The sequence below is a fragment of the Parasteatoda tepidariorum genome, chromosome 8 (assembly GCF_982258835.1).
Source record: "Parasteatoda tepidariorum strain Cologne lab strain chromosome 8, Ptep-v5.0, whole genome shotgun sequence".
Lineage (NCBI taxonomy): Eukaryota > Metazoa > Arthropoda > Arachnida > Araneae > Theridiidae > Parasteatoda > Parasteatoda tepidariorum.
In genome coordinates, this window is record NC_141762.1 from 104,897,422 (window position 1) to 104,918,847 (window position 21,426).

Sequence of the window (21,426 nt, forward strand, 5' to 3'; positions counted from 1 at the left end):
GACAAAGTTATTGAAATTTGAAAGAAAAAAATTATATAACAGTGTAAAAAAGGAAATACAACATGGCAGAATAATATTACTGCAGTAAGGTGTAAAAATGGGATTTTGCTTAAAATACATCTGAACTGAAGTTTATTTTTACCTGATAACTAAATTCTGTGAGCATTTGAGTAAAATTGGCATAGCTACTAAAGGATTATTGATGTCTGAAGATTGTTGTATCAATTAAGCTACAATTTTGAGGTAGGATATCATCAGCATGATTTCTACCACGACAATTGGATCCTGTTTAGCATTTGTAACTTTCAATATTTTTTTCAAAAAAAGAAAATAATTTGTTTTGTTTTTTCTCAACAGGGGTATTTTTTTTAAACATTTTTAAGTGTATCTTATTTTTTATTTTTAAAGAATTATTCATTGAAAAATTTATTTAATTTCACTGTAGAGCTGAAATTTCAATTTTACTGATTAATGCCTAAAATATTTTATACTTTCTATTTGCTATTTGAAACATTTGTTACTCTTATTTGGATGTTTGTGTTCAAACTAATACAAATTTACAATTGGGGGGCCTCTCTTGTTTTTGGTGATTTATATATATATATATATAATGTAGAGTATATATGTATATAATGTAGTTGAAAATGTAGAGAAAACATCGAAAATATTAAAGATTAATGAAAAGAGAAGAAAAATTATTTAAAAAAAAAGAAATTTAATTTTTATTTTTTAAATATTTTATGTTACTAATTTTTCTTTTTCTCTTTTCAATAATCTTAATAATTTTCCACGTTTTCTCTATATTTTTAACTTATTTTATGAGTTCTATATACTTTCCGCTTATGTGCAGTAAATAAAACTTATTAATTTTCTTCTTTTTTCTCTCCTTTTTTTTATCCTTTTCGTCTTACTTGTGCTATATATATTTGTGTGTGTATATCAAAATAAACCAAGAGTCAATTATACAATGGTAAACAAAAGTTGCAATAGCCCAAAAATGACAGCAAGAGATACGGTAACTAGAAAAGGGGTTTCTCGGAAAAAAATTAACAATATTTGTCGCCAAACCAAGGGGCATCTGATTCTACACTCTAATCTTCAATCTATCTTATAACCAGCACACTTGAAAAGTTTTCAAACTTTTTTATATGAAAAAAATTAATAAGAAAGACATAATTTTTTTTATTTTATTATTACATATTTTTTTAAAAATATATTTCTGTTTTACTTTATATGCTGGTACTTGCTGGTTGGTTGAACCTTATCACTGTTAGTATAATTTATTTTTTAAAAAAATCAAGAAAATTTTTTTTTTGAAAAATTTTTCTTAAGTGTAGTTTTGGGAATCGATTATTTGTTAGCAATTCAGGGCGTACACTGGTCAGCAGAAATTGTGGAAACTTTGAAGACAATTTGATTTTTTTAGGGGGAGGGAAAGCCTGGAATATTTAAACTGGGGTGGTAACAATATTTGAACTGGTGATAACAATAAGTTATCAATGAGATTTAAAGTAAATTATTCTAATTACTGTTACAAACATTTCTTCCAGACATTTCATCACAAAGTAGTTAAAATTATTTTATGTTCAGACGCTATGTCAAATCGAAATATAGGTAGCCTGAAAAAGTATTCGATAATTCTTTTGCTTTAAAAAGTTTTTAGATTTAAATTTTCTATAAAAAGGTATTTTCTGATTAAAAATAATGTTGCATTTAACTAAAATATGATTCGTAAATGGAGATTTTTAAAAATTAGGAATTTTTTTTCGGACTTGGAAGTGTTTAGCAGTAGCTCCTGTAGAGTAATATTTTTATTGTGAATATATAATAACTTAGATTATATAGAAACTTTTTTTTTTCTCTTTGTTTTTAGAAATTTGGGACAATTTTTGAACTTGACTGACCAATTGTTAACGAAATTGGCATTTATATTTTGTGTAATAGTTCTGTATTTCAATTAAGAAATATGTGTTGTTCTTTAGAAAGAAATTGTTTCTATTTATTTAGGTGCTTCATATATCCATGTCACTTCAACCAGATGGTAGTGCAAAAGCTATCGTAAAAGTACCTTCATTACAAGATGCTCAATATGCGATATCCCGATTGCATAGGAAAAAAATTGGACATAAGAGAATACTAATATCGCATACATTTTCGGAAAAAAGTCCTCCGTTTTGTGTTCTGAAGTAAGTTGAGATAACCTCCTCTATACTTTGCAGGATAGTTGAAAGTTTTGTGGTGTTCCAATTTTATATCTATTTTTATTTTCTAACTATAAACAGTCGAACATGGTTTAAAGTAAACACCCGGATATGGTGAACGAAGTGTTCACTCCCGTGCCTTGCTATACACATATAATATTATTTTTGTGGATATAGTAAACCAGAAGAAGAGAGGAAATTGGATATTATGATCTTTTTTTCTGTCCTCGACTGATTTTGTTTCTTCATTTTTTGGTAATTTTTGAAGAATATTTTTGAAAAATTTGAAAAAATATCTCTTATCAGCTTACACAATTATATATGCAAGAAAGAGTACTTTCTAATATTCATGCCGAATATTTAATATTCAATTCTAATATTCAATAGCCAAACAAAAAAAATATCAATGCAATAATGTGAGGTCATTTAAACAAAATTGAACACATTAAGCAAACAAATATATCACGCAAAAAAAAAAAGAACATGTAAAGAAAAACAAAACAAAATCTATATAGCAAGTAGTGAATTCAAATGAACTTATATGTACCGGGATCTTTCAAGAATGATTTAAAATATTTTTGTAATAGGATTGCCAGATTACGAAATATGAAAACAGAAGTGCAATTGGAGTTCAAAAATCAAACGCACTTTCAGTACTGCACTAAGAATGCACCATAAAATAAAATCCCTCTAATTACACTTTCAACTCCATTTGCATGTCTGTATTCATATTTTGTAATCTGGCAATCTTATTAAGAAAATATTTTAAATCATTCTTGAAAGAATCCAATCAAGTAATTTTTATGTATTGTGAAAAATTTTGTTTTAATTCAATCAAACCCCACTATAGTAAGCATGGTTTATAGTGAACTCCCGGAAAGAGTGAACAAAAAATTCGCTCCCATGACTTGCTACACGCGTATGTTATTTTTTATGGGTATAGTGAACCAAAAAAGAGAGAAATTTGGATATTGCGAACTTTTTTCTGTCTTTAAACTGATTTTCTTCATTTTTTGGTAATTTTGAAATTTCTACTTGAAAATAAATACATTTACTGATTTTTAAAGCCATCAATAGCATGAAACGTAGCAACAAGCATTTTCTCTTGTTTTCTTAGCATTAATTATTATTGAATAGCAATATTGAATTGGTTCAGCATTCAAAGAAGCAAAACAAATGCTTCTAGTCAAAGCTGGTGAAATGATTTGGCGAGACTACTTTTTATGTGCTTGAAGGGCTGGTTAGACAGGTTTAAAAAGAGGAATAACATAAATTGGGGGAAAATTATTGGAGAGTTGGGAAGTATTTCCATATCTGATTGCTCATCAGCTAAAGGTTTAAAAAAAAAAAAAATTGTACGCAAGACAAAGAGCAGTGTTTTCACTGCAGCGTGAGAATCTCGCATATTTTTTTCTTTTCTTGCATTGAAAAACGATTACTGCGTGAAATTCGCGCATTCTATAAATCAATTTCAAAATTCGCGAATTTCTCGCATTTTGGAAACAGCTTCGAATTACGCCATTTAGAATAAAATCCGTTTCACTTTTCTTCCTGGATCTTTCATTATTTTCAACATCTGCCCCATTATCTATCTTCCCTATTTACCAGTATTGTTCAGAACCTTTTCTAACCACGGAACCCCTTTCAGATCACATTTCTCTGCAACCACGTGTTTACCGTAGGTGAGGTTTCTTTATGTGAGACATTCAAATTTTTTATTCACTTATGTAAGATGGACAAATACCTTGTAAAGGCAAAATCTTCTATGATGATGCACCAAAAATATTCAATGCTTTATAAAATAGAAGACGTTAAAAATGTATTATGATTAAAGAAATGATTTTTTTTCAAGAGTTTTTTAGTTTTTAGAAATCTCACTTAACTTTTTGAAATCTCACCCAGTTTTTGAGAAAGGGTGAGAAATTCTCACCCATTTTTTTTTCTATGATGAAAACACTGACAAAGAGTAATAAAAAATAAAAGTTAACTCATTTTCGTTACTACGTATTATTTTTCAGTCATTTTTTTTATTTCATTTTATCGGTCATTTATTTAAATAACAAGTAATAAAGTGAGGGAATTTGGAATCATTAGATAAAATTGTTTGTGAAACCGATATAGTGAAGTTTCGGTTACAGTGAACCGAAATTTCGGTCCCTTGAAGGTTCACTATAGCGGAATTTGATTGTATAACTTTGAAATCATTCCTTATTTGATTTTATATTTATATTCTGAATGACTTTGTTTTATACAATTTAATAATGAAAATAAATTGTTATAAAATCAGTGTTTATATTAATTAATATTTTTTTTTAATATCTTATTCAGATCAGAAACAATTTCTCTGTTGAATGATATTCCTTCTAAAAGTTTGCCATTAATAAAATTTCGAGAACTATACGAGAAAAGGTATTACTTTTCTTTTTGATTAGTTCCATTTTTAGACTTTTCTTGTATCAAGTTCTTATTTTTTTAATCATTCTTTAGATATCATAGACCCATTGCTGTCTCGGAACTGTATAAAATGAGAGATGTAGTCGTTATTCAAGGTGACTCTGGTAGCCGCGTTGTGTACTTGAATATAGATTGTTGCAAAACTCCTTCTTTACCAGACTCAGAAGATTCTCAGGTTCAGTATTGTTTTATTTAAGTTTATTTTACTTGTTACACACCTGCACTAAACCTTTTTTTTTTCTAGTCTTAAAAAAGCTTCTCAGTTTTAAAAAAATCTTTAGCCCTCTTTCTGGAACCTAATTCACAGTATACAGTTTATTATAATAACTGTTGATTTAGTATAAGAACTTGTAAAACAAAGAGGGAAAAAAACTAGCATAATTTTGTAACATTTATGTGAGTTAAAATCTTATCTATTATCTGAAAACACTTTTTTTGTTGTTGGTTAAATGAGTTGGAAAATATAAATTAAAGTGAAACCTTAGTGATTTTATGGCACTTTTATTTGAAGCAAAAAGTGAGAAAAAATTCTCGAAAAAAGCATTTAGAATCGTAATAAAAGTAAAAGTAAAAATGACCCCTTTAGCTTGTCAAATCTACAATTGCAATTCGGTGTGCTTGGTATTTTATACTTCATCTATTTTATTTTATATTGTCAGTTAATAATTCTTGAACTTGTTGGGCAATTTCATGGTGACTGACATTACATTTTGATAGGTTTTCTTATTTATGAATTTTATTTTTATAAATATTTAGTAATTTTTTAAAAATTTTTTTATTGGATATCTTTCAATAGCCTAATATTATGCATGTAAGAAAAAGGGATGAAAATTATAAACGTTTTTAAAAAAAAAATTTGAATAAAATCAAAGAATGTGACGATACATGGAAATGGCATCATATTTTTATATTCAAATTCTCAATTTTCTTTTGGCAATAAAGGAATTATTTTTTTTAATTAACAGAAGTGAAATTTACTGAAAACATTTACACCACACATGAAATGACATGTAAAACATGGCAAGTTGAAAAAAAGCTCTTGTGGCTGATATTCTTCATCTGTAGCTCTACAGCCTATTTCAATCCAAGTAAAAGGTTTTTCCTTCAGAAATTATCCGCTGCTGCAGTTCTCAAACAGTTGACTTTAATATCATTTAGCGATGTAATGGAAAACTTTAATTTTTTATTTTATATTAAAAAGAGTTAATAAAGAATTTAAAAAAATTATTTAATGTAGGGATGTTATTAAATGCTTATATATTTGTAAATTTTTTGGTTATGTTGTCCTTTGTAGCTTGGAATTGCTCAGTTATCAAAAGTAAAAAGTTTTATTCATATATACCCTCTATTCATTTTTTCATGCCTTCATATTTCCAATTTAAGTTCAATAGTTTTTGCACTACAAAACAAATTGTAGTGTGAAACTGAACACCCAAAAACAGTGGTAGTGGCTTTTGCTATTTTTTGATATCGAAAGAAACATTACTTAGTATGAATGCTCTAAACAACTCTTAAATGTGATGTGCTAAGGGTATTTGTAAAGAGTTATTTTATTTTTTAATTCATGAAATTGTCCTATAATGCTAAAGGCTAGAGAATTATATTGGTCATTTTTAATTTCTTAGATTTGGTTTGATTTCTTAAATAGGGTTGCCACTCTGCAGGGAGAATAGGGAAAACCTGGAAAATACAGGGAATTGAAAAATCACCTAAAATAACCGGGAAAATGCTGGGAATTTTGAGTTTTTCTTTACAAACTGTGACAATTCAGGGAATTTTGTTCCTTATTTTTGTCTTTTAAAAAATTGTGACCTCACAAAGTGCAATCTATGGGATATTTAAGGATATTTCAGCTATGTTAAACTATTACATTTACTATATAGCATTATTTGTTTTAAGTATGTAAGCTTTTTCAGCAGTTAAAACTAGTATAGTTAGTCCAATATAGCTCACAAAAAAAGCAGAATAATTGTGTTTCCTCTTAATATATTGTGTGTAACATGTACAGTGAAAAACACGGAAATTTTTTTTCCAGATTTGAGTGGCAACCCTGTTAAATCAATTTCAGTTTTTCCAATGTCTTAGAAGAAATTTCTTTTTTTCTGGAAGTTTTCATAAGTTTTTTTTAATCTCTTCAGAACAGGCCAGTCTTATATGCATTCTCTAGGTGTCAATAATCAGGGTAAAAAAATAATAAAACTGGTAGCCAAACTATTTTTATAGCAATAATTCATTTGTGGGTGTGGTAATAATAGTTTGCTTCATTTAATTCACCAAGACTTAGTTTAAGTTAAAAATTGTATAGTTACACTTTTAACTCCCTAGGATTGGATGTGTTAAATTTAAAATGAAAGCAAAAATAAGCCTGTCAAATTAGGTATGTTTTTATTTATTTTTTACTTTTCACTTGTCACTTTTTATTTTATACTATCCTGATTCTAATTTCTTATGACTCGCCTGTCCGGAAAAGATTAAGGACCTTTTAATGACTTTCATGAATTTATTTAACTCTCTTTTTTTGTATTAAATCCACTGAAAATAAATATCCCTTATAATTTTAATGATATTTTTATTTATAGGACTTGAACAATATTGAAAGACCGTATTGTGAACGCCATTTCCACGTGTCTGTTTCCGAAGGATGGGCTGAACATTATAGTATTTGTCCACTGCCCAATGTGCACATTTCTCTCAAAGTTTTCTCAACTGCTGTCCATAGGTTATTGGATACTCATCAAGGTTCTCTTCCACTAATCAGGTTTGTTTATTTTTTCTCAGAAGGATTATTCAATGTATTAATAAAAGCTTACCAGACAAAAAATCAGATACTGTTAGAGAAATCATCATATTTTTCATTTTATAACTGTCGTTAAACAGCCAACCCTATTCTTTGGGTTTATGTCTACTATTGTTCAACTCTGTAGCCTTGTAATTTTGAGCCTAATCCGAAAGACAAGGGAACTCCTGGATCAAGTTTTGCTTGGATTAGTTTTTGGTCTCGTTAGTTTCAGCATCCATTAAAATCACTTGTCCAGATTATAGCTATGTCATTTCTTTAGTGGGTTCACAACATAAATAGATACATAAAATTATAGCGTTTTTAAAAAGTGCATATTTTCAATTTTTGTTTTTAAAAAGAAGGTGCTTTTTTAATGGATGTTTTTAAAAAAAAGTGCGTAATTTTCCCTTTTTAAAAGTGAGATTTTTTTTTCTTTACCATATCTATTTTCGCCATGCATTATGCAAAAGCACGGTTTTCACATTATTCTATTCCACATCTTCACAATTCATGCAAACACATTGCGTGTCGACCTACCGTCGGTCCGTAGCGTGTGAAAGAGTTTGTTTACATGTTTGATGAAATACTTGCAGGTCCATATGCGTATACTGAACTGGATTCAGTCAGAAGAATTCTTCCACTCTCATGTGCAATTCTGCATTTTGCAATATACTCCCAATTTCAGGCTTTATTTTTCCACCCCCCAAAATCGAACCAAAAAATCTCTTATCGTTTTATGGCGGTTAATATATTCAAGAAAAGAGTTTTTCGCCAAAATCTAGTTATTTTATCATGTTCATCTAAAGTCTTTTAAAATTATTTTCCATTTTATTAATGTATGTAGTGCTTAAAACTATTTTTGAGTGTTTAAAAGGTGCATATATTTTGTTGAAAAATTTGGCTATGCCCCCTGAAATAGATGCACAAAATACGTTTTAACTTCTAAACCATAAATTCTAACATTATCTCCATGATGAGTCAAGCTAGTGTTAAAAAAAGACTCTTAAAACATATCCTCATTTGTCTGGATATCATTTAAATTTCACTTGCCTTTTAAACTCCAGGATTTTGTGGGCTTTTCATGTGAGATAAACTGATCTCAATGGGTACCAGCTTGTTATTTTATAAAATATCTGGGTTGCAATTTTTTTTAAAGCTTAGTTTGACTGTACTAATTCCCTATGCTAAATTATTCTAGAAAAAAAAGGAATTGAAAAGAAACTTTAGAAACTGTTTCTAAAATGACCTAAAGATTGGCCTTAGATACTATATTTGAGTATTATTCTCTTTATGTTCTTAGATACTTACTAGATGGGAACATAATTCTCTTTATGTTCTTAGATACTTACTGGATGGAACATAATTCTCTTTATGTTCTTTGATACTTGCTAGATGGGAACATAATTCTCTTTAAGTTTTCTGTTTTCAACAAGCACAAAATTGTATTTACTTCTTCTTTTTTTTTCGTTTATAAAATCGCAGAAAATTAAGCTTTTCTTTACAGTGTAATCAAAGAATTTCCTTTTTTTCCTTTAAAACCTCCTTTATCCCAGCCTTTTTCTTTTCAGTTTCATTATTGTTTTTACTTTTATAAACTAAGATTTTTATTAAAAGTTGAATGATTGGCCAAGTACAGAGATTCAGAACTGAATCCATTTGTTTTGGTTAATTTGTTTAAACAGACATATTTATATAGTATATTTTTTGTCCTGTATCCAGCCTGAGCCAATCAGCCATGTGCTATCTTGCTGTTGAATAAAAATGTCAAAAACTAAAAGAAGTATCCCTACTGTCCATATCTTTCAATTTGCGGCACGAAGATATATTGTCCATTTATGGAAACAACCTCATATATTGAGCATGAGCTATGTATTTGCATGTAGTATGCAAATGCATATAAAAATTACTCATACAAAAAAAAATATCACTGGAACAAATCGCTATACAATATCCTGCTACTGTCGGTCACAAGTGAAAGAAGATACTGGTTTAAAAGGCTAGCAATCATTAAGTTGTTTTTATCTGTTAAAAGTTTAATATAAAAATAATGTTCTAGTGATTTTTGATTTCTTGCATTATATTTATAATACGGATGTATCTCATGATGTTATTTTATTTATTCACTAGCTTTTGTGATTGTTATGAAGCTGAAATCGGCCCTTTACCTGTAGTTGATGAAAGAACGTACGAAGATGAAAGATTAAAAGGAGTTCCTTTAGAGCATTTAATAGCCTGTGTAAATGGAGTTGAAGTAGCCCTGTCCGCATTGTGCATCAAGAAAGTTCAATGGCTTGAAAATAAGCTTATGGAAGTTAAAAGTAATAATATTTATTTTTATCTTTCTTCACTCTTGCAATAAAACTCAATGCAAAGTGATCCAAAAAAATAACAAGGTGTTAGAAATTTGATACTGAAAACTACTAAATTCAATTACAAGGTTGTCACAGGCGACTAAATTGTGACTATAAGGAACTATTTTCTGCCTTAGGCGACTATAGCGACTTTTTTTTTCTTCCTGAAAAGCCTTTTTTAAAAAAAAAAAAAAATTTCAGGATAAAAATACTTTTCTGTACCCCATGTGACGTTTTTAGCATAAATTAGGTTGACAGCTTGAGGCCCGAGGGAGCTTCTGAATGCAATTAATTATTTTTTCTTAAAAAATAAAAAAATTTTAATTGCAGATTTGAGTCCTCACTTTTTAATGCACTAAATTTACACAGATTCCATTGTAAGTCTATTTTGTTTCTTGATCACCTTGCCACAAAATTCTGCCTGATTTTTTAAAAAACCAATTTTTAATACGATCTTACGATGCATGAATTTTGAATTTGAGTAATCACTTTTCACAAATATATATGTATATATATATTTACAAAATCAATTATTGATAAAAGGGAAAACTTTTTAGAAAAAGTGTGTTTTTTTTAATGAAAAAGTATATTTTTTAATGAATTCTAATTATTAAAAATATTTAATTTTCTGCAAATATTTTTTTTATGCAAAAATTTGGTACCAGAACACTAATATTTATATAAATGAAATGAAATTTTAGTCACATTATTGAAAATTTTGTATTTAGGTTTTCAAAGTTTCTGACTATTTTCATGTTTTAGGCTACTAAAAGTAACTATTTTGTTGTTTTCTGGGGCAACCGTGCAATTACACCAATATATATATATATTTTTTAAATATTTGTCATGAAGAAAAATCTGAATCAATGCAGACACAACAATTCCAGAAATTAGATTAAGAGTAAACTAACTGAAATTATCAATATTTGTCTGAACTATAGTATACTTGTTGCCCAAATTAAAAGTGCTGTCAAGAATATTAAATAAATTACAAAATCTAAAAATGTTTCCAAAGCATATTATTTTTTATCTTCTCTTTATGTAACCAGAAAGAATCTCAATAGATATCATGAAGGTTGGAAAAGTTATCATAAAAATTCAAGCAAATTCCAAAAGAAAACATTTCAAAATTGCATTAAATATTTGTTATTTTTCGTCACACTTTGATCTCTTATAAAAATCTAATTATTAATAATATCTAATATTAATAATATCTAATATTAATAATCATATATATCAAAGCACAAATCACCCATTTATATATATTTAGACTGTTTTGAAAACATTCCTGTACAGAATTTTCTGCAAATTTATCTGTAATTCTGTAAAATTATTACATTAATTTACTTGGAAAACTCTGGAAGGATTTAAAACATAAAACCAAAAGATATCAAGATTTGAGAATTAGCTTATGGCTTGCATAGAAAAATTAACTTAAAGTTTAAATGGATGTTAACATAAGAAAAAGGAATGTTAAAAGTACTTAATGGAGTAATGCAAGATAAAAGAGGCTGAAGGAGAAAATCTGTGACAAGTGGTTTACCACATGACATCACAAGTGGACACTCCTGATAGCGTCAGAATTACTGTACATACCTAGCCACTCTTCCAGATTTTCCGGAATGTTTTACTTTCATATTTAATGTGATAACATTTTTGATTTCATGATTGATTCCTGTTTTAACACATTTATTTTTTATTTATTTTTAACTACCACTACATTTTAATAGCTTAAACATACATAAGAAGGATTCTGCCACACTGTTAATGGTCAAGATTACGGCTGAGTAATAAAAATAGCTATTTTTGCGAATTCTCATAATAATCTATTTAAAATAAGTAATTTTCCCCCTTATTACCAAGAACTATATATAAAATTTTGTTTGTTTGCAACTAAAATGAAAAAGCAAAACCGATTTGATAAAAACAAAGAAATCTTATTTTGCCCACTCAACAAGCGATTCAGAAAACTTTCTCTCCTTATACAGGGTGCGTAGCATTTGTAAAAAGTAATTAAAGGTGCTTTTTGGGGGATTTCGTTTTTAAAAGCTTTTAAAGGTGCTTTTTTTCAGCTGGCGTTTTTAAAAAGAGGTTTTTTTCACGAATAATTTTTTTTTTTCCTTCAGTGATATCTGACGGATTCCCTGCCTTTCACAAAAAATGGGGTGTTTGCTCCGTAATCATTCACACAGACTTCATGTCGTACCCACGTAATGACTTGCGCATGCACGCACACTCGAAACTGAAACACGAGTGCTCCAATTCGGATAGAGTCCGATCCTTATTAAATGTTTTTCTTTTTAATTTATTTTAATTTTATTCTTGTTTATTTTATTTTACTTCTAACACTTTTTTGATGTAGAGGGTAAGGGTACTTTTGCTCTGAGTTCAGAGTCAAGCTGAATTCACTTGGTGATGTGGGAAAGTACTGATTGTTTCGATTTACGTCTGTTTCTTTTTGGGTTTTTTTTTAATGCTAAAACTGTTCATAAAAGTATTTGTTTTTCAATAATATCATTGATTCAATATGAATTTTTTGAGTGCTTGAAAATTTTTGTGAAGTGCTTGAGAAGTTTTTAAAAAGTGCTTATTTTTGATTCAAAGATTTGGCTATGCACCCTGTTATAGTAAAGCAAAAGAACATAAACTCAAAAAATCTGAAATGAGCAAAAGTTTTTAGTGATTCAAATGCAGGTTGATAAGAAGTTCTAAATTAACCAAAAAACTGGAACTTTAATTCCAAGTAATCGATTTAATTTTATTACTTTACAATCACACATTACACGCAATTTTAAACTTTTTTGGTGATTTATTTTCTAGTAATTTTTTAAATATGATTTTAATTTAATTCAACCACAAACTATTTTGGCGTATCGTCAGTCCGTAACGTATTAAAACGCCATTCGATTTTCATGATTCAAAAATTTTGACAATTGTCAAAAACAATACCGAAAGGTTTTTTTTTTTTTTTTTTTTGACATGACGGTTAAAACCAGATAAAACCTTCAATTGTCAAAAATTTTCCTATCCTACCTAATTGTGATTTTTTTGTAAAGTGCTTATTTTTTGTTGAATAATTAGGCTACACGCCCTGTTGTCTAAAGTATGCAAATACTAACATAAAAGTCACGAATAGAAATCTTTCTTCTTTTTTTTTAGGCCTCCAGAGTGTGAGCCCAGCATTGGCAGGGCAGCTAACGTTGTTTGGACGTGAGGTTATAGATCTTTTAAAAAATCAGCCGCAGTGCCTGGTGTCTTTTAACAAATTCATCCCCACCTATCATCATCATTTTGGTCGCCAATGCCGTGTTGCTGACTACGGTTTCACCAAACTCATCGATCTCCTGGAAGCCATTCCTCACATTGTGCAGGTAACACCAACTTTTAATCTTTTTGTCCTTATTTTTGTGTGTGTTCAGATCATCCCATTTTTTTCTTCAGATTCAAATGCAGGTATTAAAATTAATCAATTTAAAAATTCAAACTTTTTCGTTCTATATACAGGGTATCCGCACACTTGGAAAGTTGTGGATTTCAGTTTTGAACAAACTTTTTCTTCATTTGAGCTTTTTTTAAAAAAAAAAAAATCATGGATTTGGGTCTCTGAAAAATCTAATTTTTAAAATTGAATTTATCACAAATTGATGTAATTTTTAGATTTTATTTTTGGCGGTTACTGATTTTAATTTTCACATGGTTTTTTAATATCCCTATATGTTTCAAACATTATGGAAAATTCGAATTGAAAATTGGCAGTTATTGCTACTGAAATCTCCATAGTTTTTAAATCCAATATTTTTTATCCGATATTATTTATTACAACAACTGTACCTCGAAATGAAACACGCTTTCGAGGAGTCCGATTCGCGTGATTTGGTCATTGATCTTTTTTTCGGCAATGGATTTCATGATTTTTATTTTGATTGTGATGATTATTTACAAGATGCGAAGAAGTAAATAGGTGGTAAGTTTTTCCCCCAACAAAATATGAGAATAGAAAATTCTTACACATTCAATTAAAGAAGAATTATAATACTTTTTTTGTTGTTGTAAACACAGCGCTTTTGTTATTTTAAATTAGTAACATATAGGTTTTGTATTATTAAAAGTATCTTGCAGAAAGATATTAGTTCTAGAGTTTTGTCGCAGATAACTTGGTAAAATTCTGCCACAGGGGAGGTGATAATTCACTTAATTACTGGTGCAAAAATGTTCAAGCTGCATATTCACTGTCATTTCGAGATTAGCGAAATCTTATTTTAAAATTCTTTGTTAAAGGAAGTCTTGAATTAGATTATAAATTTGAATTAAATATTGGCTTGAGGGAATATTAACTAATCGATAGTGATTCTATTTTTTTTTAATGCAGCAGTTCTATTAAAATTTTATTTGTACTGATATAGAACTATTATGAGTTGATCTGTGCATCATTAATAGAATTGTACTAGGAACCTGAAAATTATTCATTTGAACTGATTTATCTGACTACTATTTCTTTGATCATTTGCATGCCTACCAAGGTATACAGATTAACATACCTGCCAAGCCTCTTGTTTTTCATCAAAAACTCTTGTATTTTATAAATATCTCCTGTTTACCTGTATATTCTCAAATTTCTCTGAATTTGTTGAAGAATTTTTTTTTTAAATTGGGGGGGGGGGGAATATCCGCTGATGGCAAAAATATTTCTCTTATTCCTCAACAGATGGTGCTATTGCCAGTACTGCAGTATGTTGAGTGTTAATAGTTTAAGTAATTATAACTAATAATTTAAAAAACTCTTAAGATTTTATATATATTTTTTACTTCGCTAAATGTAAGCGCTTATATTATTTCTAATTTTGAATTTCTCTTTTTTAACTTCACTTGTAGCCTAAAAAATGTCGCTAGTAAAATATCCCTCATTTTATTTCTCGAATGTTTTTCTGATAAGCTTGAGTGCTTAAATTACAACTGGAGCTCTGTGTCAGATGACTATACAAGTTACAATTGTTTTCTTTATTATTGTGAGCAAAATTTATTTTAATTTTATATCCAATCGAAATTTTGGCCATTTTCAGGCATAAAGAAAAATTAAAAATAAGAGAATAATTATATTGCTGCCACATCTAAAATAAAAACATTAGGTTCATCATCCTATGATTCCAATCTGATGAATAAAACATTCTTATGTTGCAGGAAAGTGAAGAAAACGCCTCTTTAGTTTCTGTTAACTAGAACTGTTGAAAGATTCATTTTTGGTTTTCAATAAATGATCAAATAAGCACATGGTGCATAACGTTTTTAAAAACTGCTTAAAGGTGCTTATTTTTAATTTTCGTTTTTTAAAAGCATTTAAAGGTGCTTTCTTTATGGGGTGTTTTTAAAAAGTCCTTAATTTTTCCTTTTTTAAAATGAGATATTTTTTCTTCACTGTGTTTTATTCAAAAGCGTGGTTTTCACATTTTTGTATTCACCGTTTTCACAATTCAACCACAATGCATTTTGGCATGTCTTCGGTCCGTAAAGTATGACAGCTCCAATCATGTTATATGTTTGATAAAATACTTGGGAGTGACTACTGACCTGGGTGAGGTGAGATTGTTGCAAGATATTCTCAGTTTCAGGCTTCATTTTCCACCCTCTTAAATCGAACGGAAAAATCTCTTTATCTTTTTATGGTGGCTAATATAGTTAAGAAAAGAGTTCTTTGTCAGAAACTAGGTATTTTATATGTAAAGTCAATGAAAATTATTTTGCATTTTGTTAATGTATATAGTGATTGAAAATATTTTTCGAGTGCTTAAAAAATACTTATTTTTTGTTGAAATATTTGGCTACGTACCCTGCTTTAGGCTCTGTTAACTAGAGCAACGTCCTGTTGAAAGATATATTTTTGGTTTTCAATGAATGATCAATTAAGCATTTTGGCTTCCAAAATGAGTTATTTAAAAATACTGGGTGTTAAACTTTGTTTAAATAATTTCTTGTCACTTTGAGCTGTACAAAATAATAAAAATTATTTCTTGTTCATTAATAGGTTTATATTTCCTGATTGTATTCTTCCACTTGTTTGGTAATACCGGTAGTATTTTTTAATTTTTAGGTACTGGGAGAAGGTCAAGATCGCCAAGTGACGCTCACTCATCGCACTCAAGTGAAGAGGTTTTCCGCCGAGCTACTTCGAATTCTGAAGTCCCGCGCCAGTAAACAAATTGCACTCGTTGAATTTCCTCAATCCTATGAGCAAGTGATTGAGAAAAAGTTTGAAGTGACAAACTATGGAGTGTGTGAAATCGAGGATCTTCTAGAAGAAGTGTCCGAAAATGTTATTGTGGTATGAATAGTGATTGTTTTCATTTAAAGACTGTACTAGTAGAAAATACAGTAGAGAACCAATTATCCGGGATGCTCGGGACCATCGCTATCCCGGATGTCTGAATTTCCCGGTTTTCTGGATCGACCAAAAAGTGTCGTTAATCGATGTTTTATCGAACCCGAATTACAAGGAAAAAGTGTAATGCATAAAGTAAGAGAAAAAAAGAAAGGTACTCCTAACTTTAAAAAGAAAAACAAATGGTAGAAAAATAACATTTAAAAGAATAAAAAAATTTGCAAGTTTAGACAAGAAAAACAAGATTAAAAAATACAAAATTCTCGTATTTATTTTTTAAAAATAATTACAATTCCTAAATTAACTAATATAAACAAAACCAATGGTTAAATAGCGCAATATATTTCATACCTAATTATACGGTGGAAACGATAAAATAAAAGGAAAACTTATTAATCTAAATAAAAACACTTGAAAATTATCGAACCGAAACGATAGTTAAAAAAGGCATAGCATAAATATTGAAACCCGGAACAAGGTTTGATCAACGAATTTTAAAATAAACCTAATGATAAAATTTATGAATAAAAAGAATTAATTTATTGAGTGCGAAACTTATCGTGAAAAGAAAAAAAAATCAAACGTAGTGGAATCAGAAAAACAAGGCTGCAATCTGCTTCATAAAATAATCCTATGTTTAAATTAATAAACAATTCTCCTTTTATTTTTATTTTTTTTGTTGTTGATAAAAACACGATATTTAATTACAGCAGATGTGATTCCACGTCAATAAAAACTTGCAAATGATACCGCACTTCCAAAGAATCAGAATTTATTCAAAAGAAAAAGATTTTATTTTTATTAATCGATGTCAAATAGATAAATATATTTTTCTCTTTCATCTTCTGTTCACTGATATGCATGCAATGCATTTTCCCCACCCACCCCTCGTAAATTAAACAGAAAACGAAATCAGCATGCCACACCCTTGAGCTTGATTGACGGCCTAAAGGAGAAAATAAAACATTCCTCCCTTCCCTGCCTTCAAGGTCACGGAGGAAATGTTTCTCTGGGTAAACGGGGAAAAAAATTCTCCCCTTCCTTACATTTTCCTCTACTCAACTTCAAGGATGAATTCATTTCCGCTTTTTTTCATAATCGTTCCACGTCAATAAAAACTTGCAAATGATACCGCACTTGAATTTATTCAGAAGAAAAAGATTTTATTTTTATTAATCGATGTCAAATAGATAAATATATTTTTCTCTTTCATCTTCTGTTCACTGATATGCATGCAATGCATTTTCCCCACCCACCCCTCGTAAATTAAACAGAAAACGAAATCAGCATGCCACACCCTTGAGCTTGATTGACGGCCTAAAGGAGAAAATAAATCATTCCTCCCTTCCCTGCCTTCAAGGTCACGGAGGAAATGTTTCTCTGGGTAAAGGGGGAAAAAAATTCTCCCCTTCCTTACATTTTCCTCTACTCAACTTCAAGGATGAGTTCATTTCCGCTTTTTTTCATAATCGTTCTAGTTTAAAATGGCGGGAAAACCGATCAAAATTTCCCCCGGTTTTCTGGTTTCCCGGTTATACTGGATAAATGGTTCTCTACTGTACAAACAATCACTAGTAGAAAAATTTGTACTAGTAGAAAATAGTGTACTAGTAGAAAATAGTGCTAATATCGTAGATGTTGTACATGCGTGTATTGGTACACATGCATATATTGTACATATGTGCATGGGGCATATGTGTGTTGTAGATATATGAATGGTATATGCTTATATTGTATGAACATGAGACATGTAGGCATTTCCTGTATGTTCATACTATACAAAGCTAGTATTCATTGTATATACATACGTACGCAAGCACTAACACACATTGTGCATGCATAAGTATAACTCGTTCACCAGGAGTTGGCACTTTACAGGAGTTGGCCTTCATCATGTGGTATGCAATGGTACTATTTCGCTATTTTTGGGAGAAGGCTGTGAGCAATCCTGAACAAGGTTGCTATTTGCAGGGTCTGTCCAGGCCATATTTACTACCATTTAATGGTACCTTCACAAATTCAACTTTACGAAAAACGGTAGTTACAAAAAATATTTTTTCTTAAAATTTAATTTTTGTGTTCCGTATGAAACTATAAATCCATATTTTTGTGTTGACTTTTTAATATAATTTTTAATTTTTCGCAAATTTTGTCTAAATTTTCGCAAAATAGGTACCTCTCAGAAAAACCTATGCAGACCCCTGATTTGGCGATCGTATGGCAAAAATATTTATTTTGCAAACTTTATCTGCATTTCTATAACATTCAATATTTCATAAATTTGATGTTATTTTGTGTAATTTTTTATGGTATTTTGAGTGAATAGTTTTTCTTTTTTGAGACATTTTGCTGGGAAAACAGCAGTTTTTAAATTTAAGATATATTTAATTAGTCAGAGAAACGAAAGGTATAATAGGTAATAATGAGAAGTAAGTGACTGAAAAAGAAGTCACTGTTTGTGTTTGGCACGCATTAAGGATTGTCTTAATTTCTAGCGCGGAGACGTTTCTACTCCCACGCTGAAATGAGCTCTGGGTCAGAGGAGGTGGCCTGGCCAACTCCTGTTGAACAAACTATATTTGCAGAACATGTATACAATCATTGTGTATATACATACATGTCTACTACATATATATTATATATATATAAATATATGTGTATGTATGTAAGTATTTACCTATATATGCATTACGTTATACCAGTCTTTCTCAAAGTGGGCGATACCGCCCCCTTGGGGGCGTTTGAAATCTAGAAGGGGGCGTTAAGGGGCCCAGAAAAAAATGGGTGGCGTTGATGTGGGTTAGGGGGGCGATGTATAATTTGTAATTTCATTTACTTTGCAATTACATTACGTATTTTAAATTGATGATAATTTGTAATTACATTATGTAGTTTAAATTTCACTAAAATTAAAACCCACCTACTACACAATAACGAATAATTAGTTTATATTTCTACCCTGTATGATGTTATTAAAACTTAAAATACTTAACATAGATTTCGTAGGATAGCCTGCACACCGTACGCAATCAATTTGTAACAAGTTTCTGCGGATAGATAAAGGAATATGATTGATGATAGTTAAAAAATTAGAGCAATTTTACCTTAATTACATTGCACCAGAACGAAGCGATGAAGCCTTCAAGACTTCAAGATCATTTGAATAAAATGCATCCGGATAAGAAGGACAAAAATGTAGCCTATTTTCAAGATCTGGAAAAGAAGCATAATGCTCAGCCAAGTGTATTGAAACTTTTTTTGATGGCTGCTAAGCAAGACGATGACGGACTTCGAGCTTCATACAATATCTCTCTGCTAATTGCTCATACAGGTAAACCACACACCATCAGAGAAACTTTAATTTTGCCGGCGATAAAAGAAGTTATAACTACTGTGCTCCATAAACCGGCGGCAGATATAATTCAAAAAAATCCTTTGAGCAATAGTTCTGTCCAAAGACGAATTGATGAAATGGCTGAAAACATAGAAAAGTCATTGTGCAAACAGCTGAAGACTAGTAAATTTTCAATTCAGTTGAATGAGTCCACTTTACCAACTAATGAAGCATTGTTGTTGTCTTACGTGAGATTTATTAAAGATGAAAAAATATGTCAAGAACTTTTATTTGCTAGAAATTTAGAGACAGACACGAAAGGAGAAACCGTATTTAAAACACAGGAAAAGTTTTGTGATGAATAAGGAATTCTGTTGAAGAATATTACATCAGCTGCTACAACAGATGGTGCTCCAGCTATGACGGGGTGTCAGAAAGGCTTCATGTCGTACATAAAAAAGAAAATTCCTGATGTGCTTGCTGTACATTGCGTTATACATCGACAGCATTTAGTTGCTAGAAATTTAAGTGAACGACTATTTCAATCATTGCAACATGTCATCAGAGCAGTCAATAAAATCCGAAACAACTCTTTAAATGACAGATTATTTAATCAGCTTAGTGTTGATAATGATGAAGATTTCAACAGATTGATCTTTCACACAGAAGTGCGTTGGCTGTCAAAAGGAAATTGTCTGACTCGTTTTTACAATTTGTTTGACTCTGTCTTAAAGCTCTTGGAAAACAAAGACACAGAATTGCACGAAAACCTCATCACATCAGAGAATGATATCGCATACCTTTATACAGACATTTATACATTGCTTAATGATATGAATCTCCAACTTCAAGGTGATGACTTGAACTTAATAAAAACAAAAAATGTCGTAGCTGCTTTCGTAGCCAAGCTGCTTTTACACAAAAAGAATATCGGTAGACGTGAGTTCCATACCTTTCCCAATTTATCAGTATCCTGCAACAAGGCAGTCGACTTGCTCGTCTACTGCCAACATTTGGAAAATCTTCACAGTGATTTCATTGAAAGATTCCAGGACATTTTGGATTCCAGGAAATACCAGACTCGGTGTTACATCTTTTTTCAAATTTCAACATACTAATATCACCCCAGTTGGAAGAAGAACTTATAGAACTGACAACGAACGAGGAAATGAAAATGAAATACAAAAATGGCTACCAACAATTTTGGCTACAAAAGTCAATTCCGCAGCTGTACCCTGGATTGTGGTCTATCGTTGAACGATTTTTGACAGCATTTCCATCGTCATATTTGTGTGAACGTGGATTTAGCGCTGTGGCAACATTGCTTACTAAAAAGAGAAATCATTTGCAAGTTACCAAACACGGCGACTTACGACTGTTTTTGAGTAAAAACGAACCTGATATCAACAAACTTATTAAATATCATCAAATTCATCCATCTCATTAGATTAGTATAAAAACGAAAACTGATTACATATTTATATTGTTTCTTTTAATTTGATTAAAATATATTATTAATATTATAAAGTTGGGTTTTATTTGCTCTCACTGGCAAAAATTTCTAGTTTAGAATGTAAGTTTAAACATCAGAACCGACTAATACATATAACTAAATTAAAGTAATGAAATTGTGGTTTTTAAGTTTTAGGGGTGTATAAAAAATGGGGGGCGCTGAAAAGGGGGCGGTAAAAGAAATAAGTTTGATAATCAATGCGTTATACCATCTGTGTTGTATAACATGATACATACTGTATACAATCATTTTAACTTGTAATCTTATATTTTGATTACTTGTAATCACGATTGAAAGTTATTGAATATGGCAATCACGATTGCAGCTGTAATCAAAATTGAGTGTGTAATCATGATTATGAGTACTGTACTCAAAAAATGTAATAGATTACATTTTTGCTAAATTTTGTCTAAAATCAGTA

At 29.9% G+C, this 21,426-nt stretch overlaps 1 protein-coding gene across 6 annotated transcripts in view; it reads left to right on the forward strand.

Annotated features, from left to right (window-relative positions):
* The window catches only part of LOC147806610 (meiosis regulator and mRNA stability factor 1-like), an 87,518-nt gene that overhangs the window by 45,015 nt on the left and 21,077 nt on the right, over window positions 1-21,426 (forward strand). For 5 of the 6 annotated variants that reach the window (XM_087169547.1, XM_087169548.1, XM_087169550.1 and 2 more), the window contains 7 exons: window positions 2,008-2,186; window positions 4,530-4,610; window positions 4,689-4,830; window positions 7,235-7,413; window positions 9,562-9,752; window positions 12,945-13,156; window positions 15,871-16,101. In XM_087169547.1, the coding sequence (XP_087025673.1) occupies window positions 2,008-2,186; window positions 4,530-4,610; window positions 4,689-4,830; window positions 7,235-7,413; window positions 9,562-9,752; window positions 12,945-13,156; window positions 15,871-16,101 (1,215 nt within the window). The remainder of the gene's footprint in view (window positions 1-2,007; window positions 2,187-4,529; window positions 4,611-4,688; window positions 4,831-7,234; window positions 7,414-9,561; window positions 9,753-12,944; window positions 13,157-15,870; window positions 16,102-21,426) is intronic. The other variant, XM_087169552.1, reaches the window with a different exon arrangement.